At 44.2% G+C, this 19,610-nt stretch overlaps 1 protein-coding gene across 2 annotated transcripts; it reads left to right on the forward strand.

The window, feature by feature from the left end:
- Positions 1–3,425: 3,425 nt before the first annotated feature.
- tnfaip2a (tumor necrosis factor, alpha-induced protein 2a) lies at positions 3,426–18,842 on the forward strand. Of its 2 annotated transcripts, none has more exons than XM_088647729.1 (12): positions 3,426–3,789; positions 6,799–6,936; positions 7,390–8,014; positions 8,904–9,018; positions 9,813–9,935; positions 10,690–10,790; positions 11,115–11,204; positions 11,650–11,776; positions 14,298–14,423; positions 14,816–14,971; positions 16,541–16,662; positions 17,115–18,842. In XM_088647729.1, the coding sequence occupies exons 1-12, from the start codon at positions 3,678–3,680 to the stop codon at positions 17,269–17,271; spliced, it is 1,992 nt and encodes a 663-aa protein (XP_088503855.1). In that variant the 5' UTR covers positions 3,426–3,677; the 3' UTR covers positions 17,272–18,842. The 2 variants fall into 2 exon arrangements, with proteins under 2 accessions (XP_088503855.1, XP_088503856.1); XM_088647730.1 differs by lacking the exon at positions 3,426–3,789 and adding an exon at positions 5,744–5,896.
- The last annotated feature ends 768 nt before the right edge of the window (positions 18,843–19,610 follow it).

A 19,610-nucleotide genomic window follows, 5' to 3' on the forward strand; every position in this document is an offset into this window, starting at 1 on the left:
TTTGTGCAAAGTGTCACACAGAGAGTAGCCAGCACTGCCGGACTAGGTACTGTCCCTGTTTCTCAGGGCCTGGGTCACATCTAACCCTTTGGCACCCCACAGCATGCAACATGCTCTCGGTTGGTAAACCAAACAAGAGCTTCAGACTCTTAAAGATACATATTGTTTGTGAATTCAATTCAACTTTATTGTCATTAAACTTACACAGGTGCATAGTATAATGAAAAGTGTTTCTCATTAGTCACTCAGGTGCAGTATATAAATAGGACAGAAGATAAGACAATAGACAGTTACACAATAGCAATAACAGTAACATGTAATAACATAACATAAATAACATGTAATCAAGTAATCAAAACTGTGCAAAATTCCGCAAACAGAGAAAATTTAATTCAAACCAAAATTGGGAAACTGCACTTTCGTAACGTCCGATCTGCGGAGCTTTGAGCTCTTTTCAATCGAGGGGCTTTCTTCATTCGCTCTGACCATGTTGGGACTGTACAGGGGCAGTACAGTGTTGCTGGAACCACTGCAGCACTGCCGGCAACTTTAAAGTAGTGCCTCGTTCTGCTTTCGCTTTGTAACACTAGCAATGTTTCTTGAGCATACCTAGGGAAAAATATTTTTTAAATTCTCCTAATATGTCGGCATGTTCTGCATTTTCTCCTTTATAATAATAATTAATAATAATTGCTTACATTTATATAGCGCTTTTCTGGACACTCCACTCAAAGGTAATGGGGACTCCCCTCCACCACCACCAATGTGCAGCATCCACCTGGATGATGCGACGGCAGCCATAGTGCGCCAGAACGCTCCCCACACATCAGCCATCAGTGGGGAGGAGAGCAGAGTAATGTAGCCAATTCATAGATGGGGATTATTAGGAGGCCATGATTGGTAAGGGCCAATGGGAAATTTGGCCAAGACGCCGGGGTTACACCCCTACTCTTCTCGAGAAGAGCCCTGGGATTTTTAATGACCACAGAGAGTCAGGACCTCGGTTTTACGTCTCATCCGAAAGACGGTGCCTGTTTACAGTATAGTGTCCCCATCACTACACTGGGGCATCAGGACCCACATGAGCCACAGGGAGAGCGCCCCCTGCTGGCCCCACTAACACCTCTTCCAGCAGCAACCTTAGTTTTTCCCAGGAGGTCTCCCATCCAGGTACTGACCAGGCTCACACCTGCTGAGCTCCAGTGGGCTGCCAGTTGTGAGTTGCAGGGTGATATGGCTGCTTTATTCACCTCTTTCCTTCTCGCTTTTTGTTGTTTAATTTCCCATAAGGACGGAAAGTGTGCGGCGTGTCTGAAGCATTTCCGTGGCACGCCGCTTCAGTCCACGTTGTCGCGACGATTCGTACAATAAACACAAACGCCAAGAAAGGCCTGGCAGGATAATTGGGAAAGGAAGTCGTTCTTTTGCTCACTAGGTGAGAAGCTTTCCAAGCGAGTTACAATAAGCAGCATTGCATAACCCCCTGACACAGAGCTTGGCTATCTCACACCTCTAAACTGGAAGCAAAGCTCTTCAGTCCCCATTGTTCTCCTTTACCAAATATAATTTAAATATCAGTTCCAGGTTCATTTTTTCTCATTTTTTTCCTCACAGAAGAAATAACAAGCTTAATGAAAATGATGTAAGATATTAACAGAAGGGTTCCACCTGAGCAGCTATGACAGACACCCCGCCAGCAATATAAAAACATGTTCCTGGTTAACAATTTCATGAATATAACTCAAAATATTTTATTACTAAACGTGTCATGTATGCATTCTTTTCCTTTATTAAAAAGTGGAGCTGAACGGGGAAACAGTTCTTATTCTAGGATAAAAGAGCTCGCACTGCATAGAAACAAGGCTCTCCTAAGAATTTGAATTGAATATCTTATGACTGTGAAAAAATAGAGACTTGACACTTCCTGTAGGAAAATAGTTTTTAAAAATATTAGTCCCTGTAAAATATAGTGCTTCTGTTTGCTAAGTGTCCCTGCTTCTGCCTATCTTGTATTAGTACTTGAGGATGAACTAGCTTAATAAAATTTTTATTTCTGTTACTTTACATTATTATTCTAGTATCTAATGATTCTATTATTTCTATAACATTTTCAAAGTACATTTCAAAATGCTGTACATAACAAGATGACAAATAAATTGTAAAATCAACTCATAAGTACTTTTTGACAAGGTCATTTTAAACACGTTTTAAAGCAGGTTTTCAAAAGCTCCTGAGAAACCACTCCTGAATTTCTTTTGGAAAAAAGTTCTAGAGTATAGGGGCATTAGCGATTAGCATGCAAAAAGCCACAGTCATTTGATTAATGTACTGTATAATATTAAAAGAATAGCAGTGTTTAGAAGTGTCTGAAAACTGTATAACTACACATGTTCTGGAGTCAAGATCACAAATCAGGAACTGCTTATGTTTTTGCATCTGTGATATTTTGTTCGCTATGCTTTACGTCTTCATCACGAAATCTCTGTCTCGGGGATACCTCTCATTTCACTTTAAACTGACATTTGCACTCTACAATTTGCAGTAAGAGTCAGCAAAATCATTTTCCTGTTTTGCAAGCTGAACCTACTGTATATTACTGTAGGTGAAGTTTAAAAAAGGATGAAGAAAAAAACAGGGTGGATCATTTCCTGATTGTGGAATTTGCCGACATGAGTGGGATTCTTGGTCTGAGAGTTGACAAGGCCAGTACTGCTGCTGAGACTGTACCACTGCAACCGAAACGGTCTGTCCTGTTCAGCTTTGCCTATAGACCAGCCTAACTCAGGTATGAATTAGTTCTGTAAAGACATGCCCATACTCTCTCCTGGCTCACAGAACTGCCAGAGTCCAAACAAACCAGAGCCAACGCAATATCTCCCACACAGCAAGAACAGAAAGAGAAAGAAGCATCTAGTCTGAAATCACTTATTCTTGATGAGGAGCTTGATATGTTTATCTCTCACTATTTTACACACTGGGGCAGTCAAAGTCATTTTTAACTAAGCTGAGGAAAAGAGGGACAACTGGGATGAATTTACAGCCATGTCCCACTGTATTCCTATATATTTGAATACTTTTTTAGAATGGTCAATTTATCTGTACGTCCAGCAGCAGCAGAGTACTACATGGATTCATGTAAACTTCTTAATCCATTTTAACACAAGGACACATGCTTTTCAACAACATTCATTGTGGTCCAATTATATTTGCAGTGCAAGTTTTGAATTATTAAGCAGACCGGAGAGGGCGAGAGAGTCTGCCAAAAAAGGTTAGTTAAATTAGATATAATCTGGCTGGGAGTTAATAAGCTTGATCGGTTTCAACCACAACCTTCAGAGTACAGAAAAGACTTCAGTTCAGCCTCATTTCATATTGACCTGACCTTCCAGTGACTGAGATGAGACAGTTCAGTGCAAAACATTAGAGCTGGCGGGGAAGCACAGAGTGAACAAATTCAGATCCTTTCACACAAGAGAGGAAAGAGGGAGGAGATTGGCGAAATAGCAACAGATTATTGATCTAAAGGCAAGGAGTGAGATGACAATGATGAAACTGGGGAATTGAAAGAGGGAAACTTCCCTTACAGGATGTCTGTGTGCATCCTTTCAGATCACGTGATATAATATGCAGCTAAGCAACGCACTCATGCCTGGACCAGAGCAGAGAGCAGCACAGCCATGGAGACATCGCAGGACTCCAACATGCCACTGACCACACATCCCTTCATCGTGAAACCTGTGGAAAACACAAACTACACAAGCTTCTTCAACTGTTTCTTCCGGTGCAGAGGTAAGGTGAAAAAGCAATCTGAGAGCCATCTGTTCAGTTTTTACCGATGGTATGTTGCAGGAGAAGGCAGAAAAATGATTGAATTCATTTAAATGAAAAGAGTTAGATTTATATCGAGGTCCGTGTACTGCCGATAATGCCGTCTTGAGGGAGGTTCGACTGTTTCGGGTGTATGTCATTTGTAATGGAGCGTGCCCAAAATTAAATAGCCTGTGTGCTCTATAATGGAAGACAAGGAAAACATATGAACTGCAGTGAAATTGAAGTATTTAACTAGCTATCAAATACAATTCAGGGCCATGTTATTTTAGCGTTTTCAAAAGAATCTATATATTTGTCCTTCCATGCTAGATAGTATAACGTAAAAATACAAGGTGATTGTTATTGATATCTGCTCTTGGCCACAATGTGCACCAGGTAATGATGCACTTTATGTGATTACATTCCTACCCTGTCTGGTTTTTTAGTTTGATAGACCCTGCAATGCAATGCCACTTCATAGTCATTTTTTTCCTTTTTATTTGCACTGTTTTATTTATCTTTTTTTAAAGGTTACCAGGAAACCTATAGTCTGCTCCTTTAGAGTTAACACTTAACACTGCGTTGAACCATAATGTTGCTCAGCTACGCTGCCCTCCATGGGCCGAATGCTGAATTGCTGTGATTTGTGCTTTTTTTGTGCATATTTGTAAATGAAATCCCTTAGTCATTGCTGTTTTTTTAAGACAGTAAAGCAAACCCTGTGCTAATATGCGAGTATCAATCTCTTTCAAAGCTATGCTACCCATCAATTACCTCAGGTTTCCACTCAGAACTAAACCCGGACTTCACCCACTGAGCTTTGGGTTAAATCTGAGAGATTTTCGGACAACTCCTATCTGCAATTGCTGTATTTTCTTCCTGAACAGCCTCAGTTTCCACTGCAGCATGGCTGCAAGAAAAGCAAAAGCAGAGAACATCACGACACCTCGTTTTAAAGTCATTGAAGGTCTGTCAGCATGATGTCGTTTCTTTTAATCAACCCGAAACACCCTGGGTTGTCCACTGTTATTGTAAGAATGTTGTGATACTGGCCACCACAGACAGGCACCTCCAAGTCATTCTAATAAATACTGTAAACTAACACTGGAAAGAGACATGAATAACCAAGCAAAGGGCTGTCACAAAGATGCCGTGGGGCTTTATTTAAATTAGATGTTGTCAAGGGAAAATAACAAATGCCTAATAATAAATTCAGAACTTGAGCTAGATACAATCCCAGGGTCTCTGAACTGCCCTCACACCAACTAAAACAAACACACTATCCAGGTCATTCAACCATCATCGTGCGAATGTATAACAAAGTACAAACACTTGTCCAGATCAATGCAAACATTAGTCCGGGAGCTCACCAAGGGTTGCTGTTCCCAAAACATCACATTTTAGCCTTCTTCTTAACTTGGCGGCGTCGTAGTCACCTTTTCACTTCAATAATATATTCATGCCTCGCTCAACTGGGTACAAATCTTCATTTTTACGTGATATACAATATTATTAATAACCGAGTCTGCAACAGAACCTGCAGCGCATGCGCAGTACGCCTTCAAAAATCAAGATTAGTAACAGGCTGTTTATTAAGAGATTAAACATTACTTCCCCTCTGATTAGGACACACATCTAGCGCATATCAGGGGGGGACAATTGAACGATCTCCCGCTGACAATCAGTAATTCACTACATTGCTCAGGCACTGAAAAACTTCCTCTGGAGTCTGGGCGCTCCCGTAGGAAAGCGGTATCGGACAATACCCGGGGAGGTATCTTTTTTTTTTCCTTCCTTTTTTTAATTACAATACAGAGTACAATTACAATACATACATAATATTCATACGAAACAAAATAATACCAGACTGTCTTGAAATGACCGACATTGCCTAAAACAGAAGTATTTCTTCACTTCAACGCTAGCAGTGCGGCTGTGCCGCTCTGTCGGGAAAATCCCACAGTCTGCTGCTGACGTCACCGATTTCGACACGCGCTCCAGAACAGCTCTTAAAAATATAAGATGCACAGACATCTGAGCCACAGCAATTTGAGCAGGACGTCTGCTGGACGGACTTTTCTTTAGTGTGAGTCGAGCTCTTCGTATCGTATTTGTATGGCAGAAGACGGTGTGCAAAGCAAAGGGCAGCAATTAAACCTTAAATCTTTCGAAATAGTAAATCAGCCTCACTAAATAACATGTCGTGAACTAGCCAGAACTGAAGCTTAGTAGCTATATTAAGTATATATATATAGATAATGTTCCCGTTTTATGAAGTCTTTTAATGCCACTCGGTGATGAAGAAGATCGTATTTGTGACTGTGAATACTACAGTATGTGACTTTCTTGTGCAGAAGACGTTATAACATTTCTCTCATCCTTCGGAGGTTTTTCATGTCCGTTTCTCGATGTGGTTGTTGTTGAACAGGGATGTTCCCTGCCAGTGCATGTGCTGTTTATATACAGTAGTAGTTTGAGCGCATTTGTTGTTTTTTTATCCTGTCGCTGACAGAGCACAGAAGGAGCTATTTGAGTAATTCGCAAACATCTGTACAAAACCGTTACATTCTAGCTATCGGTGTGTTAATATTTGTGGGATTGCTTTAGTTTTGAAGTACTTAATATGCGTTTATTAGTGTTTGAACATTTACATGTAACAAACCATAAATCTTAACTTTTATTATTAAATAGAAGAATTACTGTACGAAGCTCTGAATGACTGGATTTGGAACCTTGTGGTTCAAAGAAAATGATTTGTGTTACATACACTATCTGCATAGTTAGCTAAATCATTTAACAGTGTGACTGAGGTATAGCATACTCTATTGTATGTGAAATTGACGCACATGTTGACAATGCTGTTTTCAGATTGTGCTTACCACACAAAGGTGGATGACCGTATTTCTGCCGTGTTAAGAAAATATATCCTGTAAGCTGCATGTGTGTCTTGTATGAATTACGTAATGTTGATGTGTTGTTTTTGTTCAGGTAAGAAAGAAATGAGAGGTCTGGGAACACACTCCAATGGTGGTGTGAAGAACAAAACCCACATCAAGATGCCTTTCCACTTCCGCAAGAACAAGAATAATAAAAATGAGCCAGTGGTGGAGCCAGATCTCCCTCCAGGTACACTGATACGCCCATCTCTCTCTCCCCCATCTCTCTCCCTCATCTCTCCCATCCCCATCCCTCTTTCTCTCTCTCTCATCTCTCCCCCATCTCTCTCCCCCATCTCTCCCCCATCTCTCTCCCTCATCTCTCCCATCCCTCTTTCTCTCTCTCTCTCCCCCATCTCTCTCCCCCATCTCTCTCCCTCATCTCTCCCATCCCTCTTTCTCTCTCCCCCATCTCTCTCCCCCATCTCTCTCCCTCATCTCTCCCCCATCTCTCTCCCTCATCTCTCCCATCCCTCTTTCTCTCTCTCCCCATCTACCTCTCCCTCATCTCTCCCATCCCTCTTTCTCCCTCCCCCATCTATCTCTCTGTCATCTCTTCCCCATCTCTCTCTCTCTCCCTCCCATCTCTCCTGTCCTTGCCTGCGAGGTCTTCCTCAAACTCGTTCCTCTCGTGTCTCCTCAGCGCCCGTGTTGAGCTTCGAGGAGAACCTCGCGCAGTCGCGGTTGGCGGAAGCCAGCCTGCAGCTGGTGGCCCGGGAGGAGCAGCTGTGCGGGCAGGGGGACGAGGCGGCGAGGGAGAGGCTGGGGCAGGACTACGACAGGCTGCGCCTTCAGATGTGGGAGGTGGTGATGGCGTCGCTCAGCCTCGGGGACGGGGAGCTCGAGAGGCTGAGGTCGGCGGTCGAGGCCATCGCGCACCAGGAGGAGCAGGACAGGCGGTGGAAGGAGGAGAGTCAGAGAGAGGCGCCGAGCTGGAGGCCGCTGCGGTGCCGCAGCACGCACGACCGCCAGCTGTGGCAGATAGTGGAGAGCCGGATGGACAGTACGGAGGAGGTGAACGGGGCGGCTAACCTGTCCTCCTCTGTGAAGAAGGAGGTCTTCAGGCTGGGCAAGCGCCTGAAGGACGACCTGCTGACGGTGGCGCGTCGCGTGAAGGGCTGCTACCCCCAGGAGTTCGACATCTGCAACACTTACGCAAGGTTATACCATGCAGCCTTCTCCATCCAGATGAGGAACCTGACGGAGTTCACGCTGGACCACGAGGACTGCAGCTACCTCCTGTGCTGGATCCACAATTACTATCCCAAGTAAGTGCCATGGATCCAGTATTATTATCCCAAGTAAGTGCCATGGATCCAGTATTATTATCCCAAGTAAGTGCCATGGATCCAGTATTATTATCCCAAGTAAGTGCCATGGATCCAGTATTATTATCCAAAGTAAGAGCCATGGATCCAGTATTATTATCCAAAGTAAGCTCCATGGATCCAATGTTATTGTTCAAAGTTAGTGCCGTGGATCTACTGTTATTACTTATTAAAGTAAGTGCCATGGATCCAGTATTATTATCCAAAGTAAGCGCCATTAATACAGTATTATTATTCAAAGTAAGTTCTACAGAATTGCAACATGGGCTCCTCAGGGCTGTGCATGCTAGAACTGCACATTAAAGAGTTCACAGCTCTACGACATGCACATGTATGTATGTATGTCAATTACAGCAATCACAAAATGCTGATTTGCTACTTAATCAAATGTTTCTGCAAGTTTTTCCTCCTTGCAATACCAGACAGGCAGAGATTGTTGTCGATGGTTGGTAATACTTCATGTCATCCAGAACAAAACTCAGTCTGAGTGGTGAAGTCCCGTCTTTCTTTGAATCTGTGGCTGCTGCTGGGCTTTTCTGTTTGTTTTAAAGTGGTAGAGACTTGTTATTATGCTTTTTATGTAGATTATTTAGGTTTTAGAAGTTCAAGTATTTAGTATTTAGTTTGAGTATCTACTGTAGTTTTATTCTGCTTAAAATGCTAGACTTGGGAAATCCTCAGAGTGACTTCTTTGGTGCTGTGATTTGCAATGAACTTGTCATAGGTGTTGTTGGGTTTCTTTTTAAAGCAGTATTTAATCGGTTTTCAGTCTTTTCGTAAAAACACCATCCAGTACAGTAAATACAGGATGTGTCTGTGATTCTTTCAGCAATGTGCTCAAGAACAAAGAGCTCCAGGCTGATATCAACACTGAGAACTTGGAAGCTCTTCTTCCAAAGGAGACATTAACACAACTGGAAGAGCAGTATTTTGCTTACAAACAGGTAGGTCAACTTCTGGGGAGCGAAAATCTAATTTTTCTGAGTACAGTTCACTCCCATTATTTATAAAAAATCATATTTTTTGCTGAAATACCCTTTCTTTTGCCATTTAATATGAGATTTGGAAAAGGCGATGGAATTGTAAAAGGTTGAACCAGATTTGTCAGCATCTGTGTCGCTCCTCTCCAGCAGGCAGGCTCATCTTTCCCAGAAAGAAAAACTGTAACAACATAAACAATGTCACAAATTAAGGACAGGAAAAATAACATACAGTTAAACTGTGAAATCAATATTAGAAATAATACACAATCATTGAAAATTATTACAATGATTACATTTTGTGAATTAGACCATTGTTAACAGTGCATTATTAGAAATCCAAAAATCACTGCTTTTCTTTTGTTGCAATATCGTTCATGGCCTGACATCTGAATTATGACAATTTCGTGGTCGACAATGTGTCACAGCTTAGTAACCGGCACTTCATTTCAGTGCTCTGACAAGAATCAACCCCCTGTCTTTCTTCTTTCAAAGAGATGACGTTCACACCCCCTGCTGACAAAGTGTTCTGTATTGTCCCATTTGTTTCTGAAACACTTTAAATCCTTTCACGTGCTGCTTAATCATTGATACGGGCCTAATGTCATGAAAAGTGGCTCAGAGATGCGTTTAAATTTTAACGTTTTACAAAATAAGAAAGTAGGAAACTCACTTTTAATGAACGAGTTTCCTCTTTTTTTTTGTGAAACGGGGGCTCCTCAGGGTGGCCGGAAAACTGAATTGCTTTTTTTCTGCAGAGTCAGATCAGCAAATGGACTTTGAAGGCTCTGCAGACCGAGGAGGAGAAGTGGATGAAAGGAGTGACTCCTGAGCTGACAGATGGGCATTACTTCAGCGAATTACCCATTGACATAATCCAGGTATTGAACACACATCTTTGTTGGAGGAGTCTGCTGTGACAGTCTTAAGTGGCTCTGTGTGCCTAATTCACTGCGCCATTCCTTCTGTTTTATGGTCTTGTTACTCGTCAGCTTGTCAAAAAGTGACCATGATCTTTGTAGACTCTAAAACGGATAACCATTCTCGGCACTATGAAACGCACGTCACCCTCTCTGAATTATTTATGAGCCAATGGCAGATGGACCTGAACACACTAAAACCCCACTCAAATGCTGAAACGCGGTTAGAAAATGACTTTAGGAAACATCAGTTGGAGGCTTGACTGGTGAAGGTGCTCGCTTGTGTGCAGGTTGAGCTCTGTGATCCCGGGTTCGAGTCTGGGCTATGTCACTAGCAGACTGTGACGAGGATTTGAGCTGACAGATTTGAGCTGTGCAACAAGAGCTGTCGCACAATTGGCTGAGTTGCGTTGAGGGTTGATGGGTGAGTCGGCCACAGTTCTCTGGGCTCTCAGCTACACAGCGCCCCCTGTGGCCTCCTGCGTGCTTACAGAATGTGGCACCGTCAGTGAGGGACACCTCTCCTCCAATCAGCGCTGAACTTCCTGCTTGGGGCTGCACCGACAGTGACCTATTGGAAAACGAGCAGCTCAGTGTCAATTGGGTCTACACTTCCTCTTACTCCCCGTGCATGAGTACAGCGCTCAAAACAATGTGGGGAAAAGCTATCGGCGAAGAAAATATTTGTCAAGCAGTTTGCACTTCTGTCTCGCAGCTTATAGATGGAAGCGCGAAGGAGGCCAAGGAGATTTCCGATGAAATATTTGCGGCCCTGAAGAGCATGCTCATGACTGAGCTGGAGAGCTTCTTCATGAGGTAAGAGGTTATAAGACGGAGATTTTCACGTGGAAGACAGCGTATATTTAATATTTACAGGCGCATTGCGGGCTGTTGCACATTCCTGCCTAACAGCATTACGAGACCGGGGTGTCATTATCTGTGAAAGTAATAACAGGGACATGGTCCCATTTCCACGTCTATCAGATTTCATTACTCTGTGGTGTCCAGTTTAGTGATGCAATCACTTGAATGGGCCAGCTAACCCTATATCAGACCCTATTCTTCTCAAGCATGCACGCATTGTATCGTACGTCCACAGTAATGAAATGGAGACTGATGGTGTTTAATGTCCTGTTTCAGCTATAAGAAATATTTAGAAGACGTTATGAAAGGAAAACAGGATAATTCGAAGTTTGTAAAGGCTAACCTGTTGAGCATTAAACAGTTCAGGTAAGTTTTCTGTTCATTAGAATTAAAAAAAAAAATCTTGAACTTTTGCCATGTTTACTTATGGGCGATAGCAGTTGTTAGAGAAATATTGAATGTGGTGATTTTTGTGTGAAGGTCTAATTCTTTCGAGATGATGGCAAAGCAAACTGGAAAGTAAAAAAATTCCAGGAAATCTTCCAACGTACTTTTCTACAAAGCAGAATAGAAGGGATATGACTCAGTGGGGTGGGGACTGATTGGAAGAGAATCATTTATTTCAGTGAAAGCTGCAACAAAATGTCAGTACTTGTGTCATCTTGGTTTGATGTTTCAGAAGTAAAAGAGCAAGCAAAAAAGTAACAGTTATGCAGCAGTGGAACTAGTTTATTCACAATGCAGATGCAAATCATGCCCTCACAGTGTAATGACATTTGCATAACTGTAATGATCTTCTTTTGTTTCTCAGGGAATATGTTGCTAAAAACAGTGAATTCTTTAAAGATGGAAGTGAAGAAAGGTGCATTTTGACACTGAAGCACCTGGAGGACAGTGGATATAGATACCTAATCGGCATCATGCAAAACTCTATCAAGGTACTTGAGCTGCTGTGCGACACAATCTCTGCTGTCTCCAGGATGGTGGCAGCACTTTGAAATATCTTTACAAATATGGAGCGCTCTGTGGTTTCGAATCTGTTGTGCTCTGTTGGTTGTTGTGAACTTCTACTGTATTGATGCAAAGGCTCTTCGTGAGCATGTCATGTAGTTCTATTGAAGAAGAGCTTCTGTTCACTGGTGTTGTCATGTAAACTGGACACCAGCTGTCAGCGTTCCTCCTATTTTTAGGACACTCTTCTAATTACATCATTGCACAATAGCAGGGTTCTGATCTTATTTTTAGTTCCCAGACCTTTATAGCTGATATTTCACAGTACTTTTGCAGTCTAGTGAGCTATTTCAGTCTTGTAAGTGTAAGGGGAGCTGGTCCAGTCTCCCGTGAAGCGTAGTTCAGGACCCTGTGCAGACGGTATAATCCGGATGTAAGTGGAGAAGGACAACAGGGAAGAGACGTAGAGGATCAGGATGGGTTGACAGACAGGGAGGCGTGAGGGCGATGACCCGGTGCTCCGGGGGCGTGGTGCAAGGAAAACGGATCCAGACAGTTCAAAGGGTGAATCCGGGACACAGTTCAGAGTCCAGAAATCGTGGGATCCATCCGAGACAGGCAAAGTTAAAATCGGGATCCGGAACAGGAACAAAGTATTAAAACCAGAGTAACGGGGCCAGGCGCTCTGAGCCCCGGTCTCAGACGGTCAGGACGCCGTGATGAAGGCTATGTCATCGGGTCTCTCCTGGACCCGCTGGTGGGCGGGCTTCCGGGCGTCCATCTCCCAGTGCTGAGCCAGGAATAACTGGAGCGCCAGGCTTAAATAATGACCGACAAAACAGGAGGCAGGTGAACGTGATCAACTATAAAACGAAAGGGTCGGAGCGCCCTTAAGAGGAGGGATGACGATCGCGACAGTAAGAGGCTGCATTTTCATGAGCAGGATAATGTTTCTTTAGAATGCTTGGTATTCCATTCCAATAAAGTGCGTTCTTCATGTGAACAATCTAAAAGCTACATCGTCTGGGCACTTTTACTTTACAGTCTTTCATAGTAAAACCTGAGGTGGTCTTTTACACTCATTGTGAAATCTCTCTGAAACGTTACCAGGAGAACTGAAGTGTGGCAGGTTTATAAATATCTTTTTTGGGAAAACTTTTCTCCACATCAAAGGCCCTCCCTTCGGTTCCCGAAAATGCCTACGTTTTGTTTCTGGATTGTGCTGCTTGGCTGTTCTCATCCTAGGTGGCTGCTGTCCTTATGGCTGCAGAGGCTCGGAGAAAAGCTGCTGCTGTGTCTCGGATCAAATTGCAGGGTTTTTATTTTTCCGTTTCAAGCTGCTAGCACTAATGAAAAACATTCGCCAGAACCACGCTACGCTTGGCAGAAGAACCCATTCTTTCCAGAGTTACAACTTAAGAGGCATAAGAAAGTTTCATTTTCCTTGCACATTGAGAAATTATCATTGAGACAGAGCAACCAGCTCTCAGGGGGCAGAGGTACGTTGGAGAATGAGGCCGAAAAGCCAGTGTTTCTATGCCACCTAATGTTCATGCACTTTCACAGAGTTCTCCAGACTGAAACAGCAGTTCCAAATGGAAGAATTTTGACTTTTCCTCTACATCATTTCAGCTGGCTAGCAAAACCTTGGCAACATCAGACTCTCAAGAGCCTCTCTCGGTATTTCCAAAGGGTTGTGTAAGAAAGTTTGGCCCATGCACATGCCCTTCACACATGAGAATCAGGGAGCACTTAAGTTATCTGACAGTGTAAAAGATCCTTGAAGAATTTGTTTATGGTGGCTGTGCATCCATTACAGAACCATAAAAATGTCTTTCACATTCCCATAGATCAGTTCTTTAAATTCAGTATTTTTTTAGGTCTTTTACCTTTCTGTGTTGAAAATGAAGATGATTTTGTTCTAAAACCCTGGGATGGTTCTTCTGTCATCGCAGGGGTCTGCTGTTGCTATAGCTTTGTGACAGCAGTAGAGTGACATACACAGTGTTAAGGAGGGGGATAGTATTGCAGGGCAGCCTTCCTAGTCTGACCTTCTTAAATTGTGCAGAAGAGAAACTGGTCAGCCGCAAAAGGAGTTAGATCTTCTCTGTGACAGACTTCAGTGGCTGTCGCACATGGTTTGTTGGGTGAGGTTAATTTGTGTGAAATGCAGTTAAGTAGTGTTGTCTTTACAGCACTTAAATTCCTCACAGGCTTCGTGGATAAAAAAGTAGCTATTCTTCCTGAACAGCTGTACACTATTCTTCCTGTACAATCTGCAAAAAAACCTTAGCAAGATCTATTTGCCAAACATTGTTGTGTGATGTGTATCCTTATTGGAATCCTGACCAGCGACTGGGAACTGATATAATTAGCTGTTGAGTCCACAGGGCACTTTCTCCTGATCTCCCCTTTGCTGGGATGGCACTGACCGCTCTGACCTCACATGCACAGCATGGCTTGCGATTCATTGTTTCAAGATTCCTCTCCCTGTGTCCCTCTCCCCAGAGTCTGCACCGGGACGTGGGTACCACGGCCTGGCTCAGCTGCAGCAAGCAGGTGATGGACAGTCTGCTGCACAAGGTGGAGGAGCTCCTGCAAGGGCACAAGGACATGTCCCCCGAGACCTTTCAGGTACGCCGCTTGCTGGCCGTCCCACGTTTCTGCTCCTCAAGCAGGTAGGGCGCTTGCTCAGAATCGGGCAGGTCTTGCCTAGTTTCCCTAGAGAAACAGGCCAGAGGCAGGTTCTTCCACCAGGTGCGACGTAGTTCAAGTTTTTAAAATGCACTTTAGGGTGGGGAATTGCTAGATCATGTTTTTCCATGTCGGGAGCTGAACTGGACAGCAGGAGGTTATTCCAAATGCCTCAGTGCCCGAGCAGAAAGCAAAGCAGTCCACCAGGTCGCAGGCAGTTCAAGCTGAGCCAGAAACGGAGGAAGGTACACGGAGCAGCTCGAGGTGCTGCGATTGCGGCGCCAGCCATGTGGAGAAGCCGGGCTCAGCCAGCGTGTCCCCCTGTCGTGCAGGAGCTGGTGGGCCGGCTGCACATGGCGTTGATCGTGGAGTACTGCAGGAGGCTCATGAAGCATAAGCTGAAGCTGCGTGACGAGGCGCAGCAGAGGACCGCGGCCGATCGGATCTGCACCGACTCCAGGAAGCTGCAGTGCCTCTTCAAGGAATACGTGAGTGTGGCCGACCGGACTGGACCTGCTCAGGGGAGCGTGCCTTCTGTCTTGCACACTTCGGGGATTTTTTCTCCAGGGAGACACAGAGACAGGGAGAGAAGCTTGGGGTCAGAGCGTAGGGTCTGCCATTGTACGGCGCCCCTGGAGCAGTTGGGGTTAAGGGCCTTGCTCAGGGGCCCAACGGAGTAGGATTCGTCTGCCGGCCGCGGGATTTGAACCGGCAACCTTCCGGTCACAGGCGCAGATCCTTAGCCACAGAGCCACCGCTCCGCCCCAAATTAGAAGTGTAGAATTCCAAGTGTGGCACGGTGCGGCACACTGGGGAGAATTGGGAAGTGTAGGCAGAATCTTTCCGGCCACAACACCGAAACTCAGCGCTGCTCGGAGGAGAGGCGTGGCCAGCGCACACGCTGCAAGAGCCCAGGAGGTCACTGTGGGGTCGCTGTGTCACCGAGAACCACACGAGCCCAGGCCAGCTAGTCCCACCCTCCACCCTCGGTGGCCACATCTGGGTCCCCACATGGGGAATCCTAGTCGCAGTCCGCTAGTGACCCAAGCCAGAATCAAGCCCACTATCACTGAGGTCAGCCTACACTCCAGTCAGCACTTTTGCCTGTTGATCCACTGGCTGAACCCAGGGCATTTTAAGACAAAATCACCTATCAGTTTGTTAAATCACAGATTATACATTTATCCAGCTATTGTTGGCGTATGTTTCTCGTTTCTGTCAGATATGTGAAATATGGAATGAGATTCTAAATTTAGCAGAAGGATGACATAATACCATAAGACTGAAATAATTATGAATTGTTTTGCTTTAGAAACCAAACCTGACCTCTTCGTTTAGAAAGGGTCAGTGAGACACAATACCGGTTTGCTTTTTACATTAATGGAAAAAAACATTACATCCGTTCCTTACTGGCGTGGATTCAGAAAGTAAGGCTTTTTACCACTAATGCAAATACTGGGTGTGTTCCCGTCAAAGCTGTTGCTTTTTCCAGTAACTTCTGATGCTGACAGGCACCAGAATAAAAAGCTCAATCTGCTCCTTTGATTTCTCTTCTAAGCCCCGTGTTTTTGTTTGACTGCCGAGCATTTAGTATTTCTTTAGATTGGCATTGTCTGTACCTTCTTTCTTGAAGGAACCCCAGGTTTTGGCTTCAAACAGCATGGTGAGGTAGCCTGTCCCACACTCCCACAAGCCTTTGTGTAAAGAAGTGCCTCCAGTTCTTAGTTTTGACTGCGCTACCCTTTATTTTCCCCCCTCCGTCCTTTGGTTCACATTTAACTTCCAGTTCCAGCGCAGCAATATCTTTTATGTAACACCGACCACAATCACGCAGGTTTTCCTAAATGAGATTGTATTTTATTGCTAGCCTTTAGCCTTCCACCCTTGTGTTATTTTTCAAGTGTCTGTCAATGTGGCAGTAATGCGTGTGGAAGACAGCTACAGTACATGTGCACTCGGACCTCAGGCTCTGACCCATAGTGCCCCGTTACCTGCTGCATGGTGACGTCGCGTGTAAGGAAGAAAAATGTCTCATGTGCTTCTTTGCTTTCGCGCAGGGGTCAAAAGATGAATGGCTCAACGAGGTTCTGGGCAGAATCGCGGAAGTCATCAAGCTTCAGGACTTGAGCACAATTCAGCTGGAGATCGCCACCCTGGCCAGGGATTACCCAGACATCAGGTGAGGCTGGGGAGGTGTCTCTGTGTCTCTGTGTGTCAATTTCAAAGAGTGGAAAACCACAGATCGCATTTCAGTTAGGGTGTGCTGCCCTGATTCATCTCCAGACATGTTTGTGCCACAGGTTTAGACAAAAGCCTGTCGTGAGAACTTTGTGCCATTCACATGGAAACCACAATGCATGGCATCCTGCCCTACCTGCAGAGGATCGGTGGTTTTGATGTAAATGCGATTAAATCTAATGAACAAAGGGGTTTTCATAAATACAGTGTGTAGGAATTCATCATTTAAAATGCTAGGCAGTGGGTGGCAGTCGAAAGGGGCTTTGTGATAAAGGGCGGAGAGAAGAAGAATGACTTTTTGAAGATATCAATTCCAGGGGGATAGCGGGGATCAGCAGCCATCCTTTTCTTCTCTTTGACTCTCTCTGTGTCCCCCCCCCCTCCCCTCCACAGTGAGCGCCACGTGGCTGCTTTGCTGTACCTGAAGGCCAACCTCTGCAACAGAGACATCAAGACCATCAAGAGCAGCCTGACAGAGACCAAGCACGCCATCTGCAGCAGCGAGTCCAAGCCTTTCTTTTCCAAAGTAGTGTTAAAAAAACTGTTATGAGCTCCACTGGGGGCCGGTGTCTTTCATATGGAGCCTGCATGAGTCGCTGTGCTCTACGCCACGGCCCAGGGCCTGTAAGAGACCAGGACAGCCCCTGTCTCTGGCTCTGTGCACTGCATGTGTCCGCACAGATTTCGGTTCTGAAACCACACTCGGCTGAACAGGCTGTTAACTCACATGCTTCTCATGCCTTGGACAAACCTCGATCCCTTGAACATTCTCACAGCTAACTTTCCCTGTGGCACTGTTACAAACTGGTCCTTTTTAGCTTTGGTTCATTGTTATCATCACAGAGTTTTGGAATAGCTGAGCATTGGAAATAATAATCAATGAAATAGTAATAAGAAAGCAAATACCTACGCATGTGTCAGCGATAAACAACTATAAAACCCGTGAACTCGAAAGGAGACGTCACCAATAACACAAGCTTTAATGCAATCCACTTTAGTTCACACCTGAAGAAGGCTCCACAGCGGAAACATTGTGTTTTCTCTCTTCTGTTTTTAGTATGGAATAAACCTATTACTTGTTCCTTTGCAGCCTACGCATACGGACGCAGCTACCCACCTGAACCACTTTAGTCCAATGCTACTTCTGTGTGTTTAGTGGCAGCCAGTACAGAAAACGCTTGTTACAGACATTCTGTTTCTAGGTAGGAGTAAATGTTACCGTATTTTACAGTGATATCTAGTTTCCAAGCATGTGATATTGAGCAGAGAACTTGGGGAACTCTGTGTGCACAAACCTTCCTGCTTCTGCTTGAGAATGTAAGTGTTAAGCTGGATTCAGCACTTTCTATTCTGTGGTAGTGGTATTCAGATGGGGTTGAGCAAGTCTGCTGTCAACACCCTTGAAAACCAAACAAAGATTCCTAGTTTTTTTTAAGTCTGTTATTTTCAGTAAAAATGCTTTTTGAATCTGAATATGTCTGTGAACCTTTATGTGATTCAATAGTTCTTGAGTGTTGTTTATGTATATTTGTAATGACAATGTACAGTGGACTGTATGTAATGTGTAGTGGACTTAATCCCGGTTAAGACTGTGGTGAGCAGGCACTGCTTTACACAAAGGGTGGTGGGTGTCTTGAACTTGGGTCATATTGTCGATTTCTTGAGAAACCTTCAAGAAATGTCTGGATTTGGACCTTGGATCAAAAACTTACTCACCGGCCAAGCAAGGAGTAGATCACGTCGGCTGCTCTTGTTTGCAAAGCCAGCAGCTATATCGCCATCATAGTCCCCATTTACCTGTAAAGGGCTTTGAGCGGAGTGTCCAGAAAAGTGCTGTATATACAGTATGTAAGAAATTATTAAATATCATTATTATTATAATTACCTTAGCACACTTGTACTGTTTCTCAGATGGGAAAGGCTTTACATGATTTCAAAGACAAGACTCTCCCTGGACCACTGCCTGTGCAGACGTTTTTGTTACTGTTACCAGTTCTAAAGCAATGTAAGCAACGATGTGCTCTGTTGTTACTGAAGATGTGCAGTGTTATACGACATGTACTGTATATATTTTATTTATGTCCATCTTTTTTATTATCAAATAAACAGTTTAAATGTCCAGTCTCGAATGAAAGAAGACCTCCCATCCTCTTGTCTGCTGTGCCTCTGCTGGTGCTTATTCTTTGTGAGTTAGCAGCGATGACAAACCAGTGCTGCATCGTCTGAAAGCCCTCTTCCTATCCAGTGACGGACAGATCTCATGGCTGCTGCCGAAAGACCTGCTGTTTGCACTTCCACTCATCGGTCTTGTGATGCGGATGAAGTCGATGGGCAATTTGCTTTCCGTTGCTTTTAAACCCCACTTTTTTTTTAAACCGTGACACTCCAGGGGTGTTCAGACACATAGTGTTCAGACACATAGTGGTTTGATGTGTCTGGAGACGAACGTCAGGGGGAACACGCACAGTGGGCATGAACAGTGATCCGGTGCACAGGGGAAAACTCAGAAGGCGACCAAGTCCAATCAGATCCAAAAGGGATAATCGGGGATGCAGTCCGTGATCCGAGAAGATGAGATCACTTTATTGGCCATATACGATTTCTTGTATTAAGAATTTGTCTGGTGATCCCAAAAATGAACGCAATTAAAAAAGATGTGGTAAAAGCGTAATAAATCACTGGGGGGTTAAAGCTGCAGTAAAAGTGTCACTATGTTAAAATCAAAGGGAAAAGGTGCAAAGATATTGCATGTGTGGTAAATCTTCGTAGGGGAAGATTGTTGATTGTTGTTGGAAACCCATCAGGATAGGCTGAGCTGCCATGCTGGTGTCCAAGGTCTGGAACCAGTCCTGCCCCCTTCCTCCACTGCAGCAGCTCTCCTCCTCCTCC

The sequence above is a fragment of the Lepisosteus platostomus genome, chromosome 10 (assembly GCF_059453375.1).
Source record: "Lepisosteus platostomus isolate fLepPlt1 chromosome 10, fLepPlt1.hap1, whole genome shotgun sequence".
NCBI lineage: Eukaryota > Metazoa > Chordata > Actinopteri > Semionotiformes > Lepisosteidae > Lepisosteus > Lepisosteus platostomus.